A 20,887-nucleotide genomic window follows, 5' to 3' on the forward strand; every position below is an offset into this window, starting at 1 on the left:
CCCAACCGGTGGCAGCCCAGAGCGCTCTCTGCATGTCTGTAGTCCCAGCCCGTGAACACAGGGACACGCTCCATGTTCATCAGGGATGAGTGGGGGCTCCCAGTTCCAACTTACCCCTCTTTGGTTTTACTCGCTTTAGCTCCAGTCTACTCCTCTTGGAAACATTCTCTTCCTTTTGGCTTTCTGTGACCCCTCTTTTCTTTCTCATAAGCCAAACTATGCATCTAAATGTTTGTTATATGCTACTTAGGACTTGCTTTTGGGCATTTTTGTACTGTGTAATTTTTTCAGTGCATGACATTAGCCTTATTTTGGGAGGTAGATGGTCTGTGTCACTTTGATGATCAGAAAAAATGTTGTCTTTATTTAAAAAAATACTTTAATTCGGCCCATTTGTGTTCAAAAACCAAGTCCAAACTGTTGAACCTTACTTAGCTGTTTCTCACTCTTCTGCTTCTCCTTCCAAAACTACATCTTTAGAAAATTCTGAAGAATGTCATTATTTCTTGTTTACCTTTAGACACGGGATGCCTTTCTCTGTCTATCTGTTGGAAGCCATTTAAGTCCTTCACAAATGACTGCTTTTAAAATGTGTTGGAAGAGCTCTATATTAGTTTCCTAGGGTTATCATAACAAATTATCATAAACTGTGTAGTTTAAAACAATGGGAACGTATTCTCTCACAGTTTGATAGGATAGAAGTTTTAAATCAATGTGCCAGCAGGGCTGGCTTCTTCTGCAGGCTCCATGGGCGAATCTGCTCCATGTCTGTCCCCTGGCCCTCGTGTGTTGCCATCCCTTGGTTGTAGCTTTCTCCTCCCTCTCCATGTGGCTTTCTTCTCTCCACGTCTCCTCTGTGTCTCTGTATCGAAATATCCCTCTCTTTTCTTTCATGGAGACACCAGTTATCATATTTAGAGCCAACACTAATCAGGTGTAACCTCGTGTTGACTTGATTACATAGAAAACACCCTATTTCTTAATGAGGTCCCATTCACAGGCACTAGGGGTTAGCGGGGTTAAGCATCTATTTCATGGGGGCACAAATCAACCCACTACAAATTCTTTTCATCCCATTGCTCTGTTTCATGCTCCCAGAGCACTTTGCATTTTTAAGATCTCTTCATAATATGTTTGCAGTGAATATTTTTTTACAAATAATTTAATTTAATTTAATTTAAATTAAAAAATATAAGGGTCAAGTCGGCAAAATATAAATTCGGTCTTGAGGCCCATTATACTACTGGATATTAACTGTTTAAAACATTTTCTAGAAATGTCAAAGGCTTAGATATTCTTGTCAGTTTTTATTAAGACAGGTGGCTACTGTAAGAAACATACTTAATATTTTCTAAGTCCTCATTCAACACTTCAAATGAAAGATTTTTTTTTAATGCATAAAAATATTCAAACCATTTTTCCGCTTCAAAGGTTTCAAAAAGTCTGTGGCACCCAATTACCCAACCTTGGTTTCTGAGAAGAGCACAGTTCTGTATAACAGAGTAACATATGGTACAACTTTGCAGTGACACATCAAAGGTAATATTCTTTATGTAAATTCGGCAAATAAAGCAGAAGTACATTTTCTTAGCGTGCAAAAATAAGAAATGACAATGACTCCTCCCCATCCACCATTTTCCAGCTGACACTGTTAATTGTTCACAAAGTTTCAAAAAAATAGTTTCTAAATTCTTGCACACGTAGTAGTTAGGTCTAAAATTACTTTCTGAAGCTTGGTTGACCTTTAGGGACATGTACTCAGTCGGCTTAGACAAGGAGAGCAGGGTTAGCCAGGGCTTCACTGTGTGAAGTGACAGGAAGAAGGCCACACACGGGCAGCCCAGCAATGAGCACTGGGTGGTGGAGGTGAGGGAGGGGTGCTGGGATGACACACGTGGTGCAGGTGACAGAGAGCAGGTGGTGCCTAAGTGGCAGCTCTTTTTACTGTTCTCAAAGTTCAAAGGCAGGGAAACAAAATACGACCAAGCTGGAACTGAAAAACCATTGGGGGCAAGAAGAAAAGTCTCTCAGATTATATACTAGATTTTATTCTCGAGCCATGAATTTCTAGATTTTATCAAGTGATTAGACCAGGAAACATCAGTATTTTACACATTACACTCTACTGTATATGCTTAAACGAATTGTTCATCAGTCTCCATATTTTCCTCTCACAGGAAACTAATTTCTTTCTCATTTCCAATGTTCCAAATCAAAGAACCTCTTGTAGAAATGGTACATTCGTCACACTCATCCTCAGTGTAGTCAGTCCACCTTGGTCATGATTTTGGTGCCAAATAGGGACAGCAATCAACTGAATCTACCCATTTCACTGACATCCATCCCTTTGTTGGGATTCAGAAAATAATGCCTCAAAATGAATGCTTCAGAAGCAAAAGTCTCTCTCTGATCTCCTCCTGCCCTCTTGTCTCTCAGTCCCATTCTCCCTTGAGGCTAGACATGGAAACTAGAATCTGTCTTCCCTAAGGGGGGTCATAGAAGCCAGAACACTTTTCCCCCAATGCCATTCATGAAACATAACAATATTACTCTGACTTTCTCTCTGCCTTTCAGTGGAAAATTGGCCGTAAAGAAATTGTCTGACCTACCTGTTTGAGTAGGTCATAAGACCTCTATTCCAGAGAAGGTTCCACACCCAGGAGGAAGGAATGCTGAGCAAAAAGGCCAAGAAGAATCAGGTGTCCTCAAATGGCCCGAGGGCCACATGGGGGTGTTTTTGCCAGTTTGTTTTTTCACTTCAAAATAAGATATGTGCAGTGTGCATAGGAATTTGTTCATAGTTTTTTTTTAAACTATAGTCCGGCCCTCCAATGGTCTGAGGGACAGTGAACTGGCCCCCTGTTTAAAAAGTTTGAGGACCCCTGATCTAGATGGACAGGCCTTGCTGGGTTTCCCCACTCAGTCTGTTAGCATTAGCTCATACACTTTTTGTCCAATCATATTTCCACAGTGCTGTTCAGACTTTGCTGAACCTAAGCATAACAATGGACAGTTTCCCCGGTATCTTTGGATCCTCCTTCTGAAGGCTCCTGTGTACATGGTAAATAAATTGGTATGCCTTTTTTACAATTCATCTTCCTTTGGCAAGTTGATTTTTGAGTGAACCTTCAGAGGGTGAAGGGGAAGTTTTCCCTTAATCCCAACACCCTAAAGATCAGAGTCTGGACACTGCGAGATAACTAAGGCATACCGAACTTTACTCGAATCAGTTCTATTTTTGATTTGCTTCCTCATGCCACTCTGACAAGACCATGCCCAAATTTCATCAACATAATTTAAACTTTTTATGAGGGAGTGTAACTTAAGGTTTGCTATTTCTCCTCAATGTAAATCTGTGAAGAGGATTAAAATTTTAAAGTCTCATTGCATTGTCGTTGCTAAACAGCATTACACTTTCTCTAAAGAATTAACTTCAGAATCTCAACACATTTCAGATCACATAAGGCCACTGTATTCTGTTTTTAATGATTTCTTCCACATCTCCTAGCAGGATAGCTAAGAAGCAGATGGTTATAAACCAGCAATTCTATTCCACAGCGACTGAGTCAGCTAGAAATTTAAGTTCTTCCAACTTCATTCAAGTTGTGTTTTGTATTGAACAATCAGTAAACAGAAATATTTCCCATTATCCCCAAAGTAATGAACTGTCCATAAAAGTGCTGGACTGACATCACTTGAAACTGAGGCACTATGTTTACCCACAGACCATATAACTCTGAGCAGCAGCAGTGAGTATTTTTTTCTAATGTTATACCCTAAATTGGCTTCTTAAATGCAATAAAATTGATTTCTTCCTTTGGCCTGGATATACACCAGCTGTTATTTTGGGTTATACAAACTGTATTTGCAACAATTTAAAGTCATATTTGACTATACAATTGATCTAACATCATTAAAATCTATTAGCTGTTTTACTGTCTTACTTTTATTCAATCAGCTTTATTACCACAAACATGAAAAGTTCTATAATCTGGGATGAGCATGAACTATAGGACTTTATTTGTTTATTATTTCAGGATATTACATGGGTTCAAAGGTTTTGGTTACATAATTTGCTTTTGTACAGTTTGAGTCAAAGTTAGGAGCATGTCCATCGCCCAGATATAGTGTGCATTGTACCTATTAGGTGTGAATTTGCCTATCCCCTCTCCCCCCCCCACCTGCTTGATTTCCATTAAGTTTTACGTCCATATGTGCATACAAGTTTTGATCCTTTAGTTCCAATTTAGTAGTGTGCACATATGGTGTTTGCTTTTCCATTCTTGAAATACTTCACTTAGAAGAATGGTCTCCAGTTCCATCCAGGTTGTTACAAAAGGTATCAGTTCACCATTTTTTATGGCTGCATAGTACTCCATGGTATACATAGACCACATTTTATTAATCCACTCATGTATTGATGGGCACTTGGGTTGTTTCCATATCTTTGCAGTTGTGAATTGTACTACTGTGAACATTCGAGTGCAAGTGTCTTTTCATGTTACCTTAGTGTTATTATTATTTTTTTTAGTTTAGTCGTTACATGAAATGTGTTTGCCTCGCCCAAGCCAGGGCTACAAGCACGTCCTTCCCCCATACAGTGTGCCCCGTTTCCATTAGCTATGGGTTTGCTCCCACCCCCCTCCACCACCCCACCACCCCACCACGACCTGACCCACACTCAGTGTGAATTACTACCATGTGAGCACCTTAGTGTTGATCAGTTAGTACCAATTTGATGGTGAGTCTTTTGCCATATGAGAGTAGTTTGATTTTGTATGGTTTGATACATCAGTCCTTTCTTTTATAGCTTTGGATCTTTTATCTTCACAAAGAAGACTATATCAACCCTTAGATTTTGCACATAGTCCTCCAAGTTTTCTTGAAAAAAAAATCCAGATTTTTATGTGTTTGCTTTGCTTATTCATAGATATTATTTCATATAAATTTTAAATAACTTTTTCCTACTCCAAAGGTAAAAATTTTGTTGACATCCAAATAGAAACTATATTAAAATGCACCGTTAACATGGGAGAAATTTATGTTATCCTATCCAAGGAAGTGATATGTTTTATGTTTCTAAATAAGATTTTTTAAAAAAATTTCATTTATATAGCACCCTTCTTGTTAAGTTACCTCTTGAATACTTTTACCTTTTGCTGCTATAGCTTATTGCTGTAACTTTTGCTAGTTTTTAAATTTAAAATTAAAATATCTTAAAAGTGAGGAAAACCTCAGATTTTACTTTTCTGGCTTCATAAAATAAATTGGACCCCATTCCTTTTTATGAGTTTTAATAGTTTCAAATATTAGAGAGATATTGGGTTTAAAGGAGAATTCAGATATGAAAAATCCTGATTTTATTTTTTTTTTATAGTAATTGATTTTTAATCATCTTTTCAATCTTCAAGCTAAGCCAGGGCATAGAACAGTGCTTGGTACATACTCAGTCCTCAATAAATATTAATTCAGTGAACAAATACCACATGATGGGTAGGATCACAATGTTAAAATAAAACAAGAACAAAGTAAAATTTCAAACAAGGAACACCCACAAATTGGGTAGATAAAACCTAACGTGTTGGGAGAAGCACGGTCCCTGAGCCTCCATGCTCTTTCTTGCTGGGTGTGCCAGAGAGCAATGCTTTGCTGTGTCCTGACATTGTGAATTTCTCCATGGAGTCACAAAGGCAATGTGACTTCCAGGTAACTGCTCATTCCCCCTGGAGGTAAGTGGGGCTGGCTTATTTGCTGCTTGTTACAATGCCTGCTGTTCCTTCAAAAACTACCGGGGTTCTGGTCCTGAGTTTTGCAGCTCTGACACAAACCCACTGCCTGTGCAGACATCCACCTGGGCTGAGCGCATTGCCTCCTGGCACTGGGGCGGGGTGGTGGAGGGGTGGGGGGTGAAGGGAAGTGACACAAACACACCAAGGCTCCTGTTGATTCCCTTTCTAGAGTAAGACATTTCTTTTTCTCTGATCCAGGAGTCTTTTGTCATTTGCTAAAATCAACAAAAGACTAACAGATAATGTTTAAACATCAATGTTTAATGTAAAACATGTAAAACAATGTAAAACATCAATGTTTTAACCACTTTGGTGCGAGCGTCGACTATAGTCGACAGCCACAGATGAACGCGCACAGCAACTTTAGGCGACAGCCGTGACATAAACGCACACACCCGAGCATCGACTTTAGCCGACAGCCGTGATATGACTTTTCTAATTTTTCGTCTATGAAAATAAAATTGTGAACATTTAGAAATAACATAATGAAAACATTATGTATATGTTACCTATTCTGATTCACATTACAAGTAAAGCTGCCTGTAAAGTAAAACAAGCTTTCAGTGCTTTCAAGCTTCCCTCATCGCACAAGAGCAAAACGGGTCCGTCGTCAGTGCGCAGCGCAAGCTACCGTGGGGACTGTGAGTGCCGGCTGAGGGCGAGGTTTCCAGCCGGTGAGCGCCGCACCAAAGTGGTTAAGAGTCTTAAATGTACAGATTTTTTCTTTTTACCTCGTTGGTTAAGTTTACACCTAAGTATTTTATTCTTTTTAATGCTTTGTAGATGGGATTCTTACAAATTTTCTTTTCAGATAGCTTGCTGCTGGTGTAAAGAAATGTTACTGATTTTTGTATGTTGATCCTCCTGTCCTCAACTTCACTGAATTTGTTTACTTATTCTAACAGTTTTTTAAATGGAGTCTTTAGGGTTTTCTACATATAGGGTCATGTTATCTGCAAACAGAGATAATTTTATTTTTTACTTTCTGACTTGTATGCTTTTATTTTTCCTGTCTAATTGCTCTGGCTAGGACTTCCTGTACTATGCTGAGAAGTGGTGAGGGCGGCATTCCTGTCTTGTATCAGATCTTACAAGAAAAGCTTTCAATTTTTACTCATGGATTATCATGTTAGCTTTGGGCTTTTCATAAATGGCCATTATTTTCTTGAGGTAAATTCCTTGTATACTTATCTGTCGGGAGTTTTCTCTCTCTTTCCATAACATTTTGGAATAATCATATATTTATGTATGTATACATATATATATCTACATGTATTAATATCTTACTACATTTAGATTTTTTCTAGTTTTGTCTTTTTCCCCCCTCCAAGATTCATCAGAATTGTTTTATGTAGATAATCATATCATCTTTGAAAAGGGACAGTTTTATTTATAGCTTTCTGAGTTCTATGTATTTTATTTCTCTTTCTTGCCTTGCTGTGATAGTTAGAGCTTCTGATTACCATCTGACACAGAACTTAGGAAGGCAGGTAGGCTTGTCTTGTTCCCAATCTCAGGGGGAAGCATCAGCCCTTCACCCTTAAGTGTGATGTGGCTGTACTTATCTGTAGATATTCTTTATCAAGTTGAGGATGTTTTCTTCTATTCTTTCTTTTCTGATAGTTTTTATCATAATTGTGCCTGAATGTTGTCAAATACTTTTTCTGCAACAAATGATATGATCACATAATTTTTCTTCTTTAGACTATTAGAAGGGTTGTTTGTTTTTCAAATAGTGAAAATTTTAATACTACCTTTTGTTTCTATTACATTTTTTTCAAGTCGTTCACTAGATAAAATGATGTTTTAACTTTGATCCTACAATTAATTATAACTTACACTTAGGGGGGACCTCTTAAAGAAAAGACAAAATATGACTGTGATCTATGTTAAATGAATATGGGTTTGGTAATTTTGTATCAGGATTTAGGTAAAAACTTGGGCAAGTAGCTTCATTGTTAAGGGCATGAGCTCAGGCTCAAAGTACCTCCGTTGCTTTTCTGGTTAAAGGGATAGCATAGGCCTTATAGGGTTAGGGTGAGGACTTTATGTATTAATACATTTATTACTCTTACAGCAGAACTATAGAACGGTTTCAATAAATACTACTGTACTTTATCACTCTGTATGTTTGAGATGTTAAGAATGACAAATGGTTCCTAAATACTGCAAAATGACATAGCTGAGTCTGAAATTTTAAGGAAATAAAAGAAAAGAAAAGGATCTCTCCCAACATGGGTCTCATAAAACTATGGAGATATTTTCGAGATTCTCTATCCTGAGGCAGTGGCACAGATAGTCTCTGAGACAGCTGAGGAGCAACACTCCTTTTATTAAACTTTAGAAAATTGGTTTCCTGTCATCCCTTGGCAATTCCTTTGAGTATTTAATAATCTATACAATGTCTATTTGACACAACATTTTCCCCATAAAATGAAATTTAATCAACAGATATGAACTACTGCATCTTAAAAATCTATCTAAAAACATAATTTGCATGAAAAAATAATAAAATCCCTTGTTTGTGAGTTTTAAGATCTTTCTTTTTTCCACCAGCATGTGCTGTAAAGTTGAGACAATTAAATCATATCATTGTTTCTCAAACATTTTAACTACTAGCCTTAAGCAGACTGTTATATTTACACATAAAAAGTCATTTTAAAAGACAAATAATACTTTCAAGTAAGTCATATTTAAACTCGTGAAAGCTCTTCACTAGGAATTCAACTAAAAGCATTCTTCTATTTTTCACATTTGGATATAGCTTTAGCTGCATCGTCAGGAAATTCTTCTCAGATATTAAGACCATTTTCTCCCAATGAAGAATCTTTCATTTCTTAAAAGTCTTACATGAACCATAAAACCACCGTAAAGTAAAAACCCTTCGAATTTTAGACTTGTGAGTCATTACTGCAGGTGTGAAATCCAGACATGAGAAGAAACAGTCTTTGTCAGCAAAGGAAGGAATTCTTTGTGTTCCAGAAATTTTTAAAAACTGAACAGAACCGTGTCTTTTGTGGTTACATTAATCCTACTTCCTTAATTAGCATTTCTAATAAACCATTTTCCACTTATAATTGATAAAGGGAAGATTCAAAGTCAGAAACATGAAAATTCTCTGATTATTTTAAAAATAACTCAAAGGTCTCACTGTGATTTAGTGAGACCACTACTTGTCAGTTTTGATTCAGATGGTGTTATTGATCCTGATTTGATGCTTAAATTTTGAAATTTTCCTAGTTAAAATACAATTATGGTTCCATTTCCCTATAAATGTTTTTCTTTGAGAATAAATCAGTATTATATAATAATATAACATCCAAAATAGTTTCCCTAAAGTTATGCATCACAAATATATCCATCCTAATTCCAACTTTTTGACCCAACAAGAACTGAGTAAAGTTCTCCACAGATGTATATATTTTAGGGTGTCTAGAACTTTATGGGAGAGACCAACAGGGCAGCAGTAGCTGTGATGGTTATCACGTTATGACCAAAGTAGCATATTCAGGAGTAGGTTTTATATGATTCATACACTGGTAAGAAACAGCTATAGACTACTCTCTGGAGGGCAGGCAGGCAGAATTGTAGTTTAGGGAATCAGTGGCAAGTTTTTCCAACGTGAAACCAGTGTCAAGAAGTAAGCCATCTGTGTGACCTTTGCATTTGCCATACAAATGTGTGATGAGTTCACCGGCAGCATTTCGGAGAAAAGCAAGCAGGGCCTGAATAATTATTTCAGAGTGAACAATACAATCTATTATAGAATGACCCTAAAGGGGGTGCTCAGTTCACTAAAAAAATATGTGGTAAACTCAGCCTTCTGCTGAATCATGTATACTGAAAAATGGACCACTCACACCACAACCTTAAAAAATCTGGTTCTTCACTATTCATCATAATACTAGGCAAGCATCTAAAAATCCCTGTCAAGTCATGGCACAGAGGCATGATTTAAGTATTGCCACTTCTGTTGTTAAAAAATAATATGTATCACCGCATCATCCTGAAAGCACACAGTGCTAGGGTAGTGGAAGAGCTTAATCTTTTCATTGTAAGATCTAATTTGTCTTTACTAATTTTAAATATATCCTTTATAACACGCATTTCTATTACACTTGGGTCTAATCTAGTTCATTGATATATTTTTTATGTCACTTCCACATTAATTTTTTAAAATAAACTTCTTCTTTTGGTATAGCTTTAGATTGAAATAATTATCGCAAAGATAATATAGAGCTCCTATGTGGCCTGTACCCAGTTTCCCCTATTGTTTAACAACTTACATTAGTAGGGTGCATTTGATAAAACTAATTAACCGGTATTGATACATTCTTATTAATGATTCTTAATTAATGAAGATTTTCTCAGTTTTTCGCTAGTGGTCTTTTGTTTGTTTGTTTCAGGATCCCACCCAGGAAACCACGTCATGTCTCCTTAGGATTCTCTTGGCTGTGATAGTTTCTCAGACTTTCCTTGTTTTCAATGACTTTGAAAGGTTTGAGGAATGCTGGTCAGCCATTTTGTAGAATGTCCTTTAATTTGTATTTGTCTGATGTATTCCCCATGGAGTTACAGGTTGTTGGGAGGAAGACCACGGAGGTAAAGTACCGTTTTTTTTTAATCAGCATGATTCATTATTGTTGGTGTTGACTTTGATCACCTGTCTGAGGGAGGGTCTGTCAGTTTTCTGCACTGGAAGGCTGTTATCTCCCACCCCCACTCCCCGACCCCTGCCTTTTATCTAGTCTCCTTTGAAGGAAGTCACTAAGAACAGCCTACACTTGCGGCAGAGGAACTACATAAATCATTTGGAATTCTTCTGCATGGGAGATATGTCCTCTCTCATTTATTTATTTATTCAATCATTTATATCAGCTTAGACTCATGAATATTTATTTTATAATTTGGGTAGAAGTATAATCCCATACCACCTTATTTTTTTATTCAAATTGTTCTAGCTTTGGCCACTAGGAACTTTTGTGTCTCTTTGACATATGCCAACTTTGGTTGGTTTGTTGTTGTAGTTGTTTGTTTGTCTTTTAGCAGTTCCTTGCGTTCAGGCACTACAACATGCGATGCTCTGGGCTCATTTTGTGTATTTCGTGCCCTAGAATCAGCCATTTCTCCAAGAAGCCCTGATTCCCGTTGTTAGAACCAAGAAAGATCTAAATGCTAGGTGTATTCGGGAGTTTTATTTTCAAGTTCTAAATCCTACAGCCTGTCAAATACAATTTTTAAATGGCGTTGTTGAGTCGACCCAGTGAGGAGTATGCTTTGCTGACACTGAGCCATGGGTAAACATGGGACACTGGCTGTCCCACCAGGACTGGAAGTGCTGGGTGCCACGTGCCTGTTGTCTTGCTTACTTTCCAGAACACTCTGGTCCTCTCGTGTGCATGGCTCCCCAACATTCATCGACTCGCACTTTAGAATTTTCAGATAGCAGATACATACACAAGAACTGCTAGATTGCAGTTATGTGCATGAAAGTCTCTGAATTAATCAAGTGATCTCGATGTGTGACAGACATTAGCATTTCTAAACTAAGCACTTGGGAGCATGGGAACATAGAACTCATATGTAGTATCTAAAGAAGACATCTTCTCTATTAAACTGCCTCTAAGTATCAACATGTAAACAGGAGCCTCGCTTTCTGTCACTGGTATGTGCCCTGTGACCTACAAGGGGGATGACACATACTAGGATAAATGAGCTAGAAGGGTGCCGTGGAGTAGCAAAGATATTTAGACAAAATTTGGGTGTGTGTATTTTCCTCAACTTCCCAGAATATACAAACTTGAAAGGGTGCAGTCTCGTATGCTTTATAATATCCTCAAGCCTAGTTTATTTTAAAATGAATAGGAAGTTAAGTGGAGAGTAGATTATAATGATATACATCAGAAAAGCCACCTGTATAAATGCAGAAAATCTCATTAAACAATGTTTTTTTACTGGAATATGGGATTCAAGAATGTGAGCAGATTGAATGAAGCACTATATTGAATTATTAAGTTATTAAATAAACATGCATTTTAGGTCAATGTCTTCCCAAATACAACATAAATAAGATTTTTACATAAAGAAACATTATTAAATATCATTCTTTTTGAAAAGAATAGACTCCAGTATTTCCTATATATACAAAATATTGCTCATTCCAATTTCAAAAATGTAAAACAACAGTGAAAAATTAAAAATTTAAACACTGAAAATGATCTTTTATCTTTTTTGGAAAATCAATTTTTCTGGTTATTATTAGTTTTAATATGGGACACTATTTAAGAGCTCAGAGAAAAATAAAGTGGTTAGACAGTTTTATGACAGTGGACAGGAACGCAGAAATAATTTTGGATAATAATATATTCAGCCGGCAAGATTGGGACAGGTTCTATTACAGAATGGGGATTTATATCACCAATTAACAGACTTACATGCAACTCCAAAAAGTCAATTTTAAATGATGAAATGAGGTCACATGGCAAGTGGAGAAAAATATGCCAGAACGGATGGACAAAGGCATTTAAGGAAAGAGGAACACTTGGATAAATTCCAGTTTAGTTTAGCAAAACTAAGAAACGTGTAGGTGAGGAGGTATGAACAATTTTATTTAGGGAAGTGACATTGTCTGTTTTAGAATAATATAATCTGGTATTAATTATATACTTTAACTACTTAAAACCAGAAGCATTATTTTCCTTTTCAAAAATACTCCATAAACATCCTCCTAAAGACTCACCTATTAATATAAATTCACATCTTTCAAGCCTTTCATACTTTTTGCTAACATCCATTATAAAACAAATGTACCATTTTGTCGCTCAAAAAGTAATACGCCAACTAATAGATCACATAGCACAGGGATTCCAACGTGAAAAATGCTGCAGGTTCAAGCTATAAACTGCCTTGTATCTCAATAGTGTCACAGTGCCTTACGAAGCGGGATACTAAAATTCAATCTGACGTATATTTATTCATAACACAGAGAACCCGTGAAAGAAACAAATCGCTCAAAAGTCTGTCTTGAAACATCTGGGGACCTAGGCTGTGCTTTGCCATGCTATTGCACACCAGGATTATCACCGCCCTACCAAATGCCTACAGCTACAGTCGGCAAGAACCAGAATACCAGTCACGGACTCCCCCTGACAACATCTGCCAGGTAGTGTTTGCTTAATTCTCAAAGCTTGAATTGAAACCTCAAGAGTCCTCAAACCACATGGGAGCAAAACCCAGACACACGCAGATAACAAGCACCCAGAACATCTGTAGAAATCAGGATGTCGAGTCTCTTACTAAAAATGTTCTGCAACATACTCTCATTACAATAAGCCGTCCTATTCAGTAGTGTGTCTTATTCTGTCTGGGCCATTGTCTCAGAAGCAGCCCAGTTTCCTAAAGCAGTAGATGGGCTTAAAATTGCTTACCTGATTCACAGGCAAATGTCTTTGACGTTTCATCATGAAAGATAATTGCCACTGCGTGCTTCTTTGTCTCTCGAGGCAGTCTGGTTATATTTTTGATATTGTGCAATTCAGTTACCTTGAAAGAAAAAAACATCTTTAAGTTTGTGTATAGTAGATATAATCTATAGTGGAGTGCTGAAACAAAATGATCAGTTACCATTGTCTTAAACCACTTTCAACTGGATATTTTCACTCATTTCTAATTAACTGCAGCCAGAAACAATAAAGAACAAAACAAAATGTCTTCTAATATGCCCTCAACTTTGGTCACAGATTATGTTATTTGATGCATTTAGAAATGGTCCAAAAATTATGTAGAGGAGCTCCATGGACTCTGTGCTTTTATTAAAATTGTTATCCCCAGAAAATAATCGCAGTTGTGGACTATGAGAATTCTCATGAAATATCTGCCGAATACTGATTGGATTTAAAGTCTCATCTCTTTCCTAACTCTCACTTATCATGCAAGTTCCTGGAAGAACTACAAGCATGAGGCAACTGACAACTATCAATAAAATGACTCTAATATTTGGAGTCAATAAATACAAGCAATGGACCTGTTCTCCAGAAAAATGCACATAGTATTCACAGACCCATATACTGCTTCTCCCACCAAGGCCCATCCAAGATTTATGAACTTAGGTTAACAAATCTTTTCTCATTTTACAATTAAAAATATTCTGTAATCTCATGTGTTTTAGATCTTGACTCTGTATTGGTACATGTTCTTCTGCTACAACGTGTGTATCTTTTATTTTTTCCTCACACTCTGCAAACACAAAATTGCAATAATAATGTTGTATGAGCATTGTCTAATTCACTTCTCAACATGTTTAATCTTGTTTTTCCTTCTAATTTAAAATATTTCTTATTTCTGGGTCAATATTTTTAGTAGAAAGTAGGAAGGATTAATTAGAATAAATGGCCCATTAATATATTTTTTATGACATTCTATGATGTCGTATCTATGATCTTATGACAGTCCATGATAAATTTATTATCTTTTGACTACACTTTAATTTCCCCCTCCAAATATGGAATTTTCTTTCATACTTTTCAAGACTATTTGCTGATTGTTTGATAAACACCTGCACTAAATAAATACTAAAGTTTACCTTTTCTGACTGCATAATCTATCTGCACACACACCCATATATTTGCATCCATACATATTTTTATATATGTGTGTAGATATATACATACATCTTTGGGGATTTAGGTATATCCTAAGGAAATAATATTTTATTATCTTTAACATTTAATGTAGTAAGAATTTAGCAAGCATTTATATCTGTATTTAACATTACACTATGTAAATTAGTCAGTGGTCATCAGTAATAATACAAAACAGCAAAAATCACAGACAAGGAAGCGATAACGTGTATGGGAATGGGCAAATGCCTAGGGTGGAATGGAGACTAAGGAGAGTTGCTAAAAGTTACTTGTCAAAGGGATCACCTAATTCATCAGGTATTTTTATTTTTTTATTTCAGCATAATACAGGGGTGCAAATATTTAGGTTACATATCTTGCCTTTGCCCCACCTGAGTCAGAGCTTGAAGCATGTCCAACACCAGACAGTGCACACCACACCCATTAGATGTGAATATACAACAACCCAACTGCTCATAAATACGAGTGGATTAATAAAATGTGGTATATGTATAACATGGAGCAAAAAAAAAAAAAAAACCAAAAACAATGGTGATCTAGCACCTCTTGTGCTATCCTGGATAGAGCTGAAGCCCATTCTACTAAGTGAAGTATCACAAGAATAGAAAAACAAGCACCACATGTACTCACCATCAAATTGGTACTTACTGATCAACACTCATGTGCACATATAGTAGTAACATTCATCAAGTGTCAGGCAGGTGGGAGGGGGGAGGGGATGGGTATATACATACATAATGAGTGCAATGTGCACCGTCTGGGTGATGGTCATGCTTGAAGCTCTGACTCCGGGGGGGGGGGTTAAGGGCAATATACGTAACCTTAACATTTGTACCCCATAACATGCTGAAATAAAAAAAAATGAGTCTAAAAACAATGGAAATTATGTGTTGCTTCATAATTTATATGAAAAAGTGAGCATAGAAGTGATATAGTGTCAAGTTACATTATATATAATATCTAATTGTATCTATCAAACAATATTATAAAAACATTTATAAACCTGTTTTGGGAACCTTTTGCAAATATAAAATACTATTAGAAGAGATATTGCGGTTTCTAGATTTTTTTTGTCCTTTTATAGCAAAAAATCAACAAAATAAACTAATGGATATCTTAGAAAAATACAGCAAACACTAGGGATTTTTTTTACCTTCAGTGCCTTAGGCAACCTGACAGATGATGTAGTTCAAACAAAGTGTTTGCTCTTCTGTAAAATTTACATTTAGAAACGCAGATAGCCTCTTCAAGCAGACATTGTTACAGTGGTTTCTAGAATAATGCAAGACTTTTTGTTGTTAATTAACAGTGTGATGCCATTTACTTTAGTGTGTACCCTAGGAAATTAAAGACATGCCAGGAAAGAAAAACACTAATGAGGAGTATAAAATTCTAGTTTTAAAAAATATTTTGAATCATAAAAATTCAGGTCAAGATCTAATGTATTTGAATCTACTGTCCTCATTTTTCATTCTCAATACTATATGTATTGACTATCCAATTGAAAACTCTTTGTATTTACTTAGATGAGGACAATTTTAAAATAATTTCTAAAATATTTTAAAACAAGAATGTTTTTGTTCATCTAAAACCTGTCATATGACATAACAATAATTATAATTCATTAAAATTGTGAGATTCTGGAACTTTCCAATAATAAATACCATCACTAAAAAATACAGTATGTATTAATATTTCTGAAATATTGATTTTTAACATAGGTATAAAAGCACAAAATACTGATTAAAGTGTAATAAAAGCATTAAAATAAATTATCTTAAATAAATATGGAATTAACAGAATTGAATTAAAGAAATAACTGCTTGAAAAAAAATTCAGGTTGCTCAGGTCCAAATCAATAAATGCCATGATCAAAAATTTAAAATATTAAAGTCTGATAAGTGAAAGAATCAATGCCTAAATATAACCTTACCCAAATGACGACATTGCTAACCAATGCTATTAAATTTTTATTTTAAAGAGCAATCCCTAAGCAACTCACGGTGCTAAGTGCAGACAAATCAAAGGAGTTCCGGAGGACTTCGTAATTTAGTTTGGGTAACAAGATTAGAAATAACTCTGATAAACCCTATGATAGAAGGAAAAAAACAGAAGTAAGGGAGCATAGAGGAAGACTATCTCCGTTCTAATTTATGAGTCCTACAACCACTTTATAGGCATGACGCTTGGAATTTAAAGAAAAAGATAAAAAAAAAAAATAGACAACTTCCGAAGTATATTCTCACCTAACTTTATTCATGTGGGTTATATCTGTTAATGATTACCATAAGAGATATTAGAACTTATAAACTATTAAATATTTATTTTTTATTTATTCATGTGTTTAAAAATAGTAATACACTCATTTCATGGAGTGATAAGGAAACAGAGCACAAAGCCTTCTGGAAAACTCATTTATTGACATTTGATGGGGACCAACAGCAAGGCTGACTTGTTACCATGCGAGTAACCTCACCTCACCTCACCTTTGGAGTTATCTCCTCTCAGTTAGGGAACTAGCCACTAGGGTAGGGGAAATCTACCTGCAGAAGTCATTCAAATGTTTACATGAGAAGGTCTGAATGTTGTGGAGGCTTGTGGCCCTGTTCCGCTCTCTGCCTTGTTTATGGCCAATAATTGTTTTTTGTTTGTTTGTTTTGATTTTTTTTTCTTTTCTTTTTCTGGATTGGGCACATTAACAGGTAACAAAAAAGCAGCAGCACGGAGGACCTGCTGTCAACCTCAAAAGCCAGTGCAAAGAACACGAGAGAAGAGAATGGTACCACTGTCTTCCCTGCAGTAAAATTACAAGGAGTCTCCAGGTTGCTCTCTTTAAGTGCACGAAACATTTCATTGTAAAATAATTCCTCCATACTTTTATAGTCTATAATCGTAGACTTGTTGGTGATTTTCACAAGGATCTTAAAAAAATACCTGGCTAGTATCTATGAACGTTATTATTACTAGATGTGTTTTTTTTTTTTGTTTGTTTTTGTTTTTTTTGAGACAGAGTCTCGCTTTGTTGCCTAGGCTAGAGTGAGTGCCGTGGCGTCAGCCTAGCTCACAGCAACCTCAAACTCCTGGGCTCAGGCAATCCTTCTGCCTCCCAAGTAGCTGGGACTACAGGCATGCGCCACCATGCCCGGCTAATTTTTTATATATATATATTAGTTGGCCAATTAATTTCTTTCTATTTATAGTAGAGACGGGGTCTCGCTCTTGTTCAGGCTGGTTTCGAACTCTTGACCTCGAGCAATCTGCCCGCCTCGGCCTCCCAGAGAGCTAGGATTACAGGCGTGAGCCACCACGCCCGGCCTAGATGTGGTTTTTGTAACTCTGCTTCTTGTTGGCTGTTCTGGAATCAAAACAGAGGAATGGGTACTTGAAATAAAGAAGTTCTATGTTTACTTCACACATCTGACAGCTGGGAAGAACTAGGATGAGTAGACCAGGATTGTTGACCTACCATTATGTATGAGACAGAAAGTATTATAGAAAGAAGATCAGTTCTGCTGGCATAAAAAATAAAAATAAAAAAATTGGCAACAGCTGGAGAGATCCTTGCTGTAAAAATGTTGCAGCTGTTCAAAAGATACAAGGCTATGATTAGGTACAAACTCTGCTGACATCCATCAGTTTTTAAAAGTGTCACAAATGGAAACAAGAATAGAAAAGTCTGAGAGAAACTGCTTGCATGTATGACATTGTATCAATCTACGCATGGTGCCCAAGTTCAAATCATGGGTAGACAACCCATCAAACTTGGTTCTCAGGCAAGATTACACAGATGCTAAAAGTAGTACAGTGTATCCTTACACCAAATCCTAACTGATCTTGCAAGCACGTTGACTTTTGTCCAGTAAATTATATAGTCCAAAGGGAAGGGAGAAAAAAGAGCAAACTCTATACCAATCAAGGTGTCAAAAGTTTCTGACAGTTCACAAGGAAGTTAAGTAGGATATCTACCCTCTCACAAGCAAAGATATGGAAGTTCTTCAAAATATAATTAGTAGAGTCAAGCTATTTTATATTATTTGTGCAGAGCTATACACATATATCGATCAATAAAAAGCAAAACAGATAATTTTTTTCTAAGACATTTGGAGTATTTATAAAAACTGAAAAGATACTAAGTGATTTAAAAAAGCTTAGTAAATTCTTGAAACAACAAAATTATACAAATTACAATCAGTAACCATAATAAAATATAACTTAAAATTTATAATAAGATGATAATTATCCTATATATATATAAAAAGTAAGTAGCATATTTCTAAAGAATCATGAGTTTAAAAAGCAATTGTAAGTTAAATTACAAAATACTTAGATTTTAATGAAAATGAAACAGTAAATGTCAAAATTTAAGAGACACTGGCAGGTTTGGTGGCTTACGCCTGCAATCCCGGTACTTTGAGAGGCCAAGGGAGGAGGATTGCTTGAAGCCAGGAGTTTGAGAACAGCCTGAAAAACACAGCAAGACCCCGTCACTACAAAAAATAAAAAATTAGCTGAGTGGGGTCGCAAGAACCTGTAGTACCACTACTCAGGAGGCTGAGCCAGGAGGATTGCTTGAGCCCAGGAATTTGAGGTTGCAGTGAGTTATGCAGGTGCCACTGCATACCAACCTGGGTGACAGAGTGAGAGACCCTGTCTCAAAAATAAATAAATAAGACACTGATAATATAATGCTTAAAGGGAACATTTAACTTTAAAAATATTTTCATGAACAAAACTGGTTGATGGTAAAGAATTTAAGCCATCCTCTGAGGGAGTAAATAAAAAGCAACAGAACATTTTCATAAAGAAAGATTATATGATGATCAGGGAGAAATCAAGGAAATCAAGAAAAAAATAAAATTTTACAAAACAAAAGCTCCATTTGCAATGATTAATGAAAAAGACTTCTGGCAAGTTAGATAACAGAAGAAATAAATCAAGCACAGGATGCAAAGGAGAAAATTTAACAAACAAAACAATCTCAATATTTATAGGGAGGTTATAAACAACCGTATGCTAATTAATTTAAAAACATATATGAAAAAGTTATATATTTAGGAGGATACAAAATGCCAAAATTGTCAGCAGAAAAAAGTAGAAAACTTGAATAAAACAATATATTCATGTCCCAAAAGCCCATTTTCAGATGATTTAATAATTGAGTTTATCAGACTTTCAAGGGTTGGTGAATTCATATCTTCTGCAAGATAATCCAGAAAAGGAAGCAAAGCAGCTGCCTTTTGAGTCTGGTTTAATATTGATTCCAAAACAAGATATGAAAAATATTTTTAAAATGATATAGTTATAAATTTACTAAAATCCTTTGTTAGTTCTAATAGTCTTTTGTTGGAATCTTAAGGGCTTTCTAAATATATGATCATGTTATCTGCATGTATATATGCATTGAAATGCAATGAAACATCACACTGTACCCCGCAAATATGTACAATTCTTATGTCAATTATAAATTAAAATTCATTAACAACTATATGGCAGCATTTTACATAACAATAAAAATCCTAATATGCAAATCGAGTTTGTCCCAGGAATAAAAGTTCAGTTAAAATCGGGAAACTCTATGAATATATTTCTCATAATTGATAGACTAAATGACAAGCATCACATGGTTTCTTCAGCAGATAAAAATATGACATCATTGATAAAGCTCAACACCTTTTATGAGAAAAACTTTTACTGTGATACAACAAGAATTCTTATATGGAGAAAATAAAATAATTTCCATTGGTTAAAAGGCTATATACTAACAATTAGCATTAGATACATGCTATTTCTTTCTGGAAACATGGCAGGGATGCTCTCCATCAGGGCCTCAATGTTAGATGGGCCCAGGATAATAAAGAAAGGAGGAGATAAAATTAAGACTATTTTCAGACAATACGACCACTGACAAAGGAACACTAAAATAGTCAATAGAAAAACTATTGGAAACAATGAAAGTATTCAGCAATCTTGGCAGATGCACAGTCAACTTGAAAAATATTAATAAGAGGATTTCTCTACACCCACAGTTATTAGAAGAAAATAAAATAATGCATTCACAATAATAAGAGAAACTACAAAGTATCTAGATATTTGATTGGAGAGAAATTTAAACCTTAAAAGAGAAGCTGAATAAAAGCAAAGACATTCCAGGCTCTTAGGTGGTAAGGTGACTTTAGAAAATAAGAGCCAACTGAGTGTTTAGGGAACACTTGCCCTACTAAATGTTGCAATATAGTATGATGCCATGGTAATTTAAAATGAATGGCATTAGTGGAATAAAAACAAACAGGCAGACAGTTTACAATATAGAATAGAGAACTCAGAGACAAACTTGTGTGTGTGTGTGTTTGTGTAAAATATGTGCTGCCACCATAATTGAAAGGACAGAAGGTTTAATAAATGGGCTTGTAAAAAATTGACTTTTTAAGTATAAAATAAAGGAATTTATAACTTACCATA

General features: G+C 35.7%; 1 protein-coding gene across 2 annotated transcripts in view; it reads right to left on the reverse strand.

Moving 5' to 3' along the window:
- The window catches only part of DOK6 (docking protein 6), a 331,604-nt gene that overhangs the window by 204,205 nt on the left and 106,512 nt on the right, over positions 1 to 20,887 (reverse strand). Inside the window, exons 3-4 of one of the 2 annotated variants that reach the window (XM_075993804.1) lie at positions 16,431 to 16,517; positions 13,217 to 13,331 (exon numbers count right to left, since the gene is read on the reverse strand). In XM_075993804.1, coding sequence (XP_075849919.1) covers positions 13,217 to 13,331; positions 16,431 to 16,517 — 202 coding nt within the window. The remainder of the gene's footprint in view (positions 1 to 13,216; positions 13,332 to 16,430; positions 16,518 to 20,887) is intronic. The other variant, XM_012779988.3, reaches the window with a different exon arrangement.

Source organism: Microcebus murinus, chromosome 17 (assembly GCF_040939455.1).
Source record: "Microcebus murinus isolate Inina chromosome 17, M.murinus_Inina_mat1.0, whole genome shotgun sequence".
NCBI lineage: Eukaryota > Metazoa > Chordata > Mammalia > Primates > Cheirogaleidae > Microcebus > Microcebus murinus.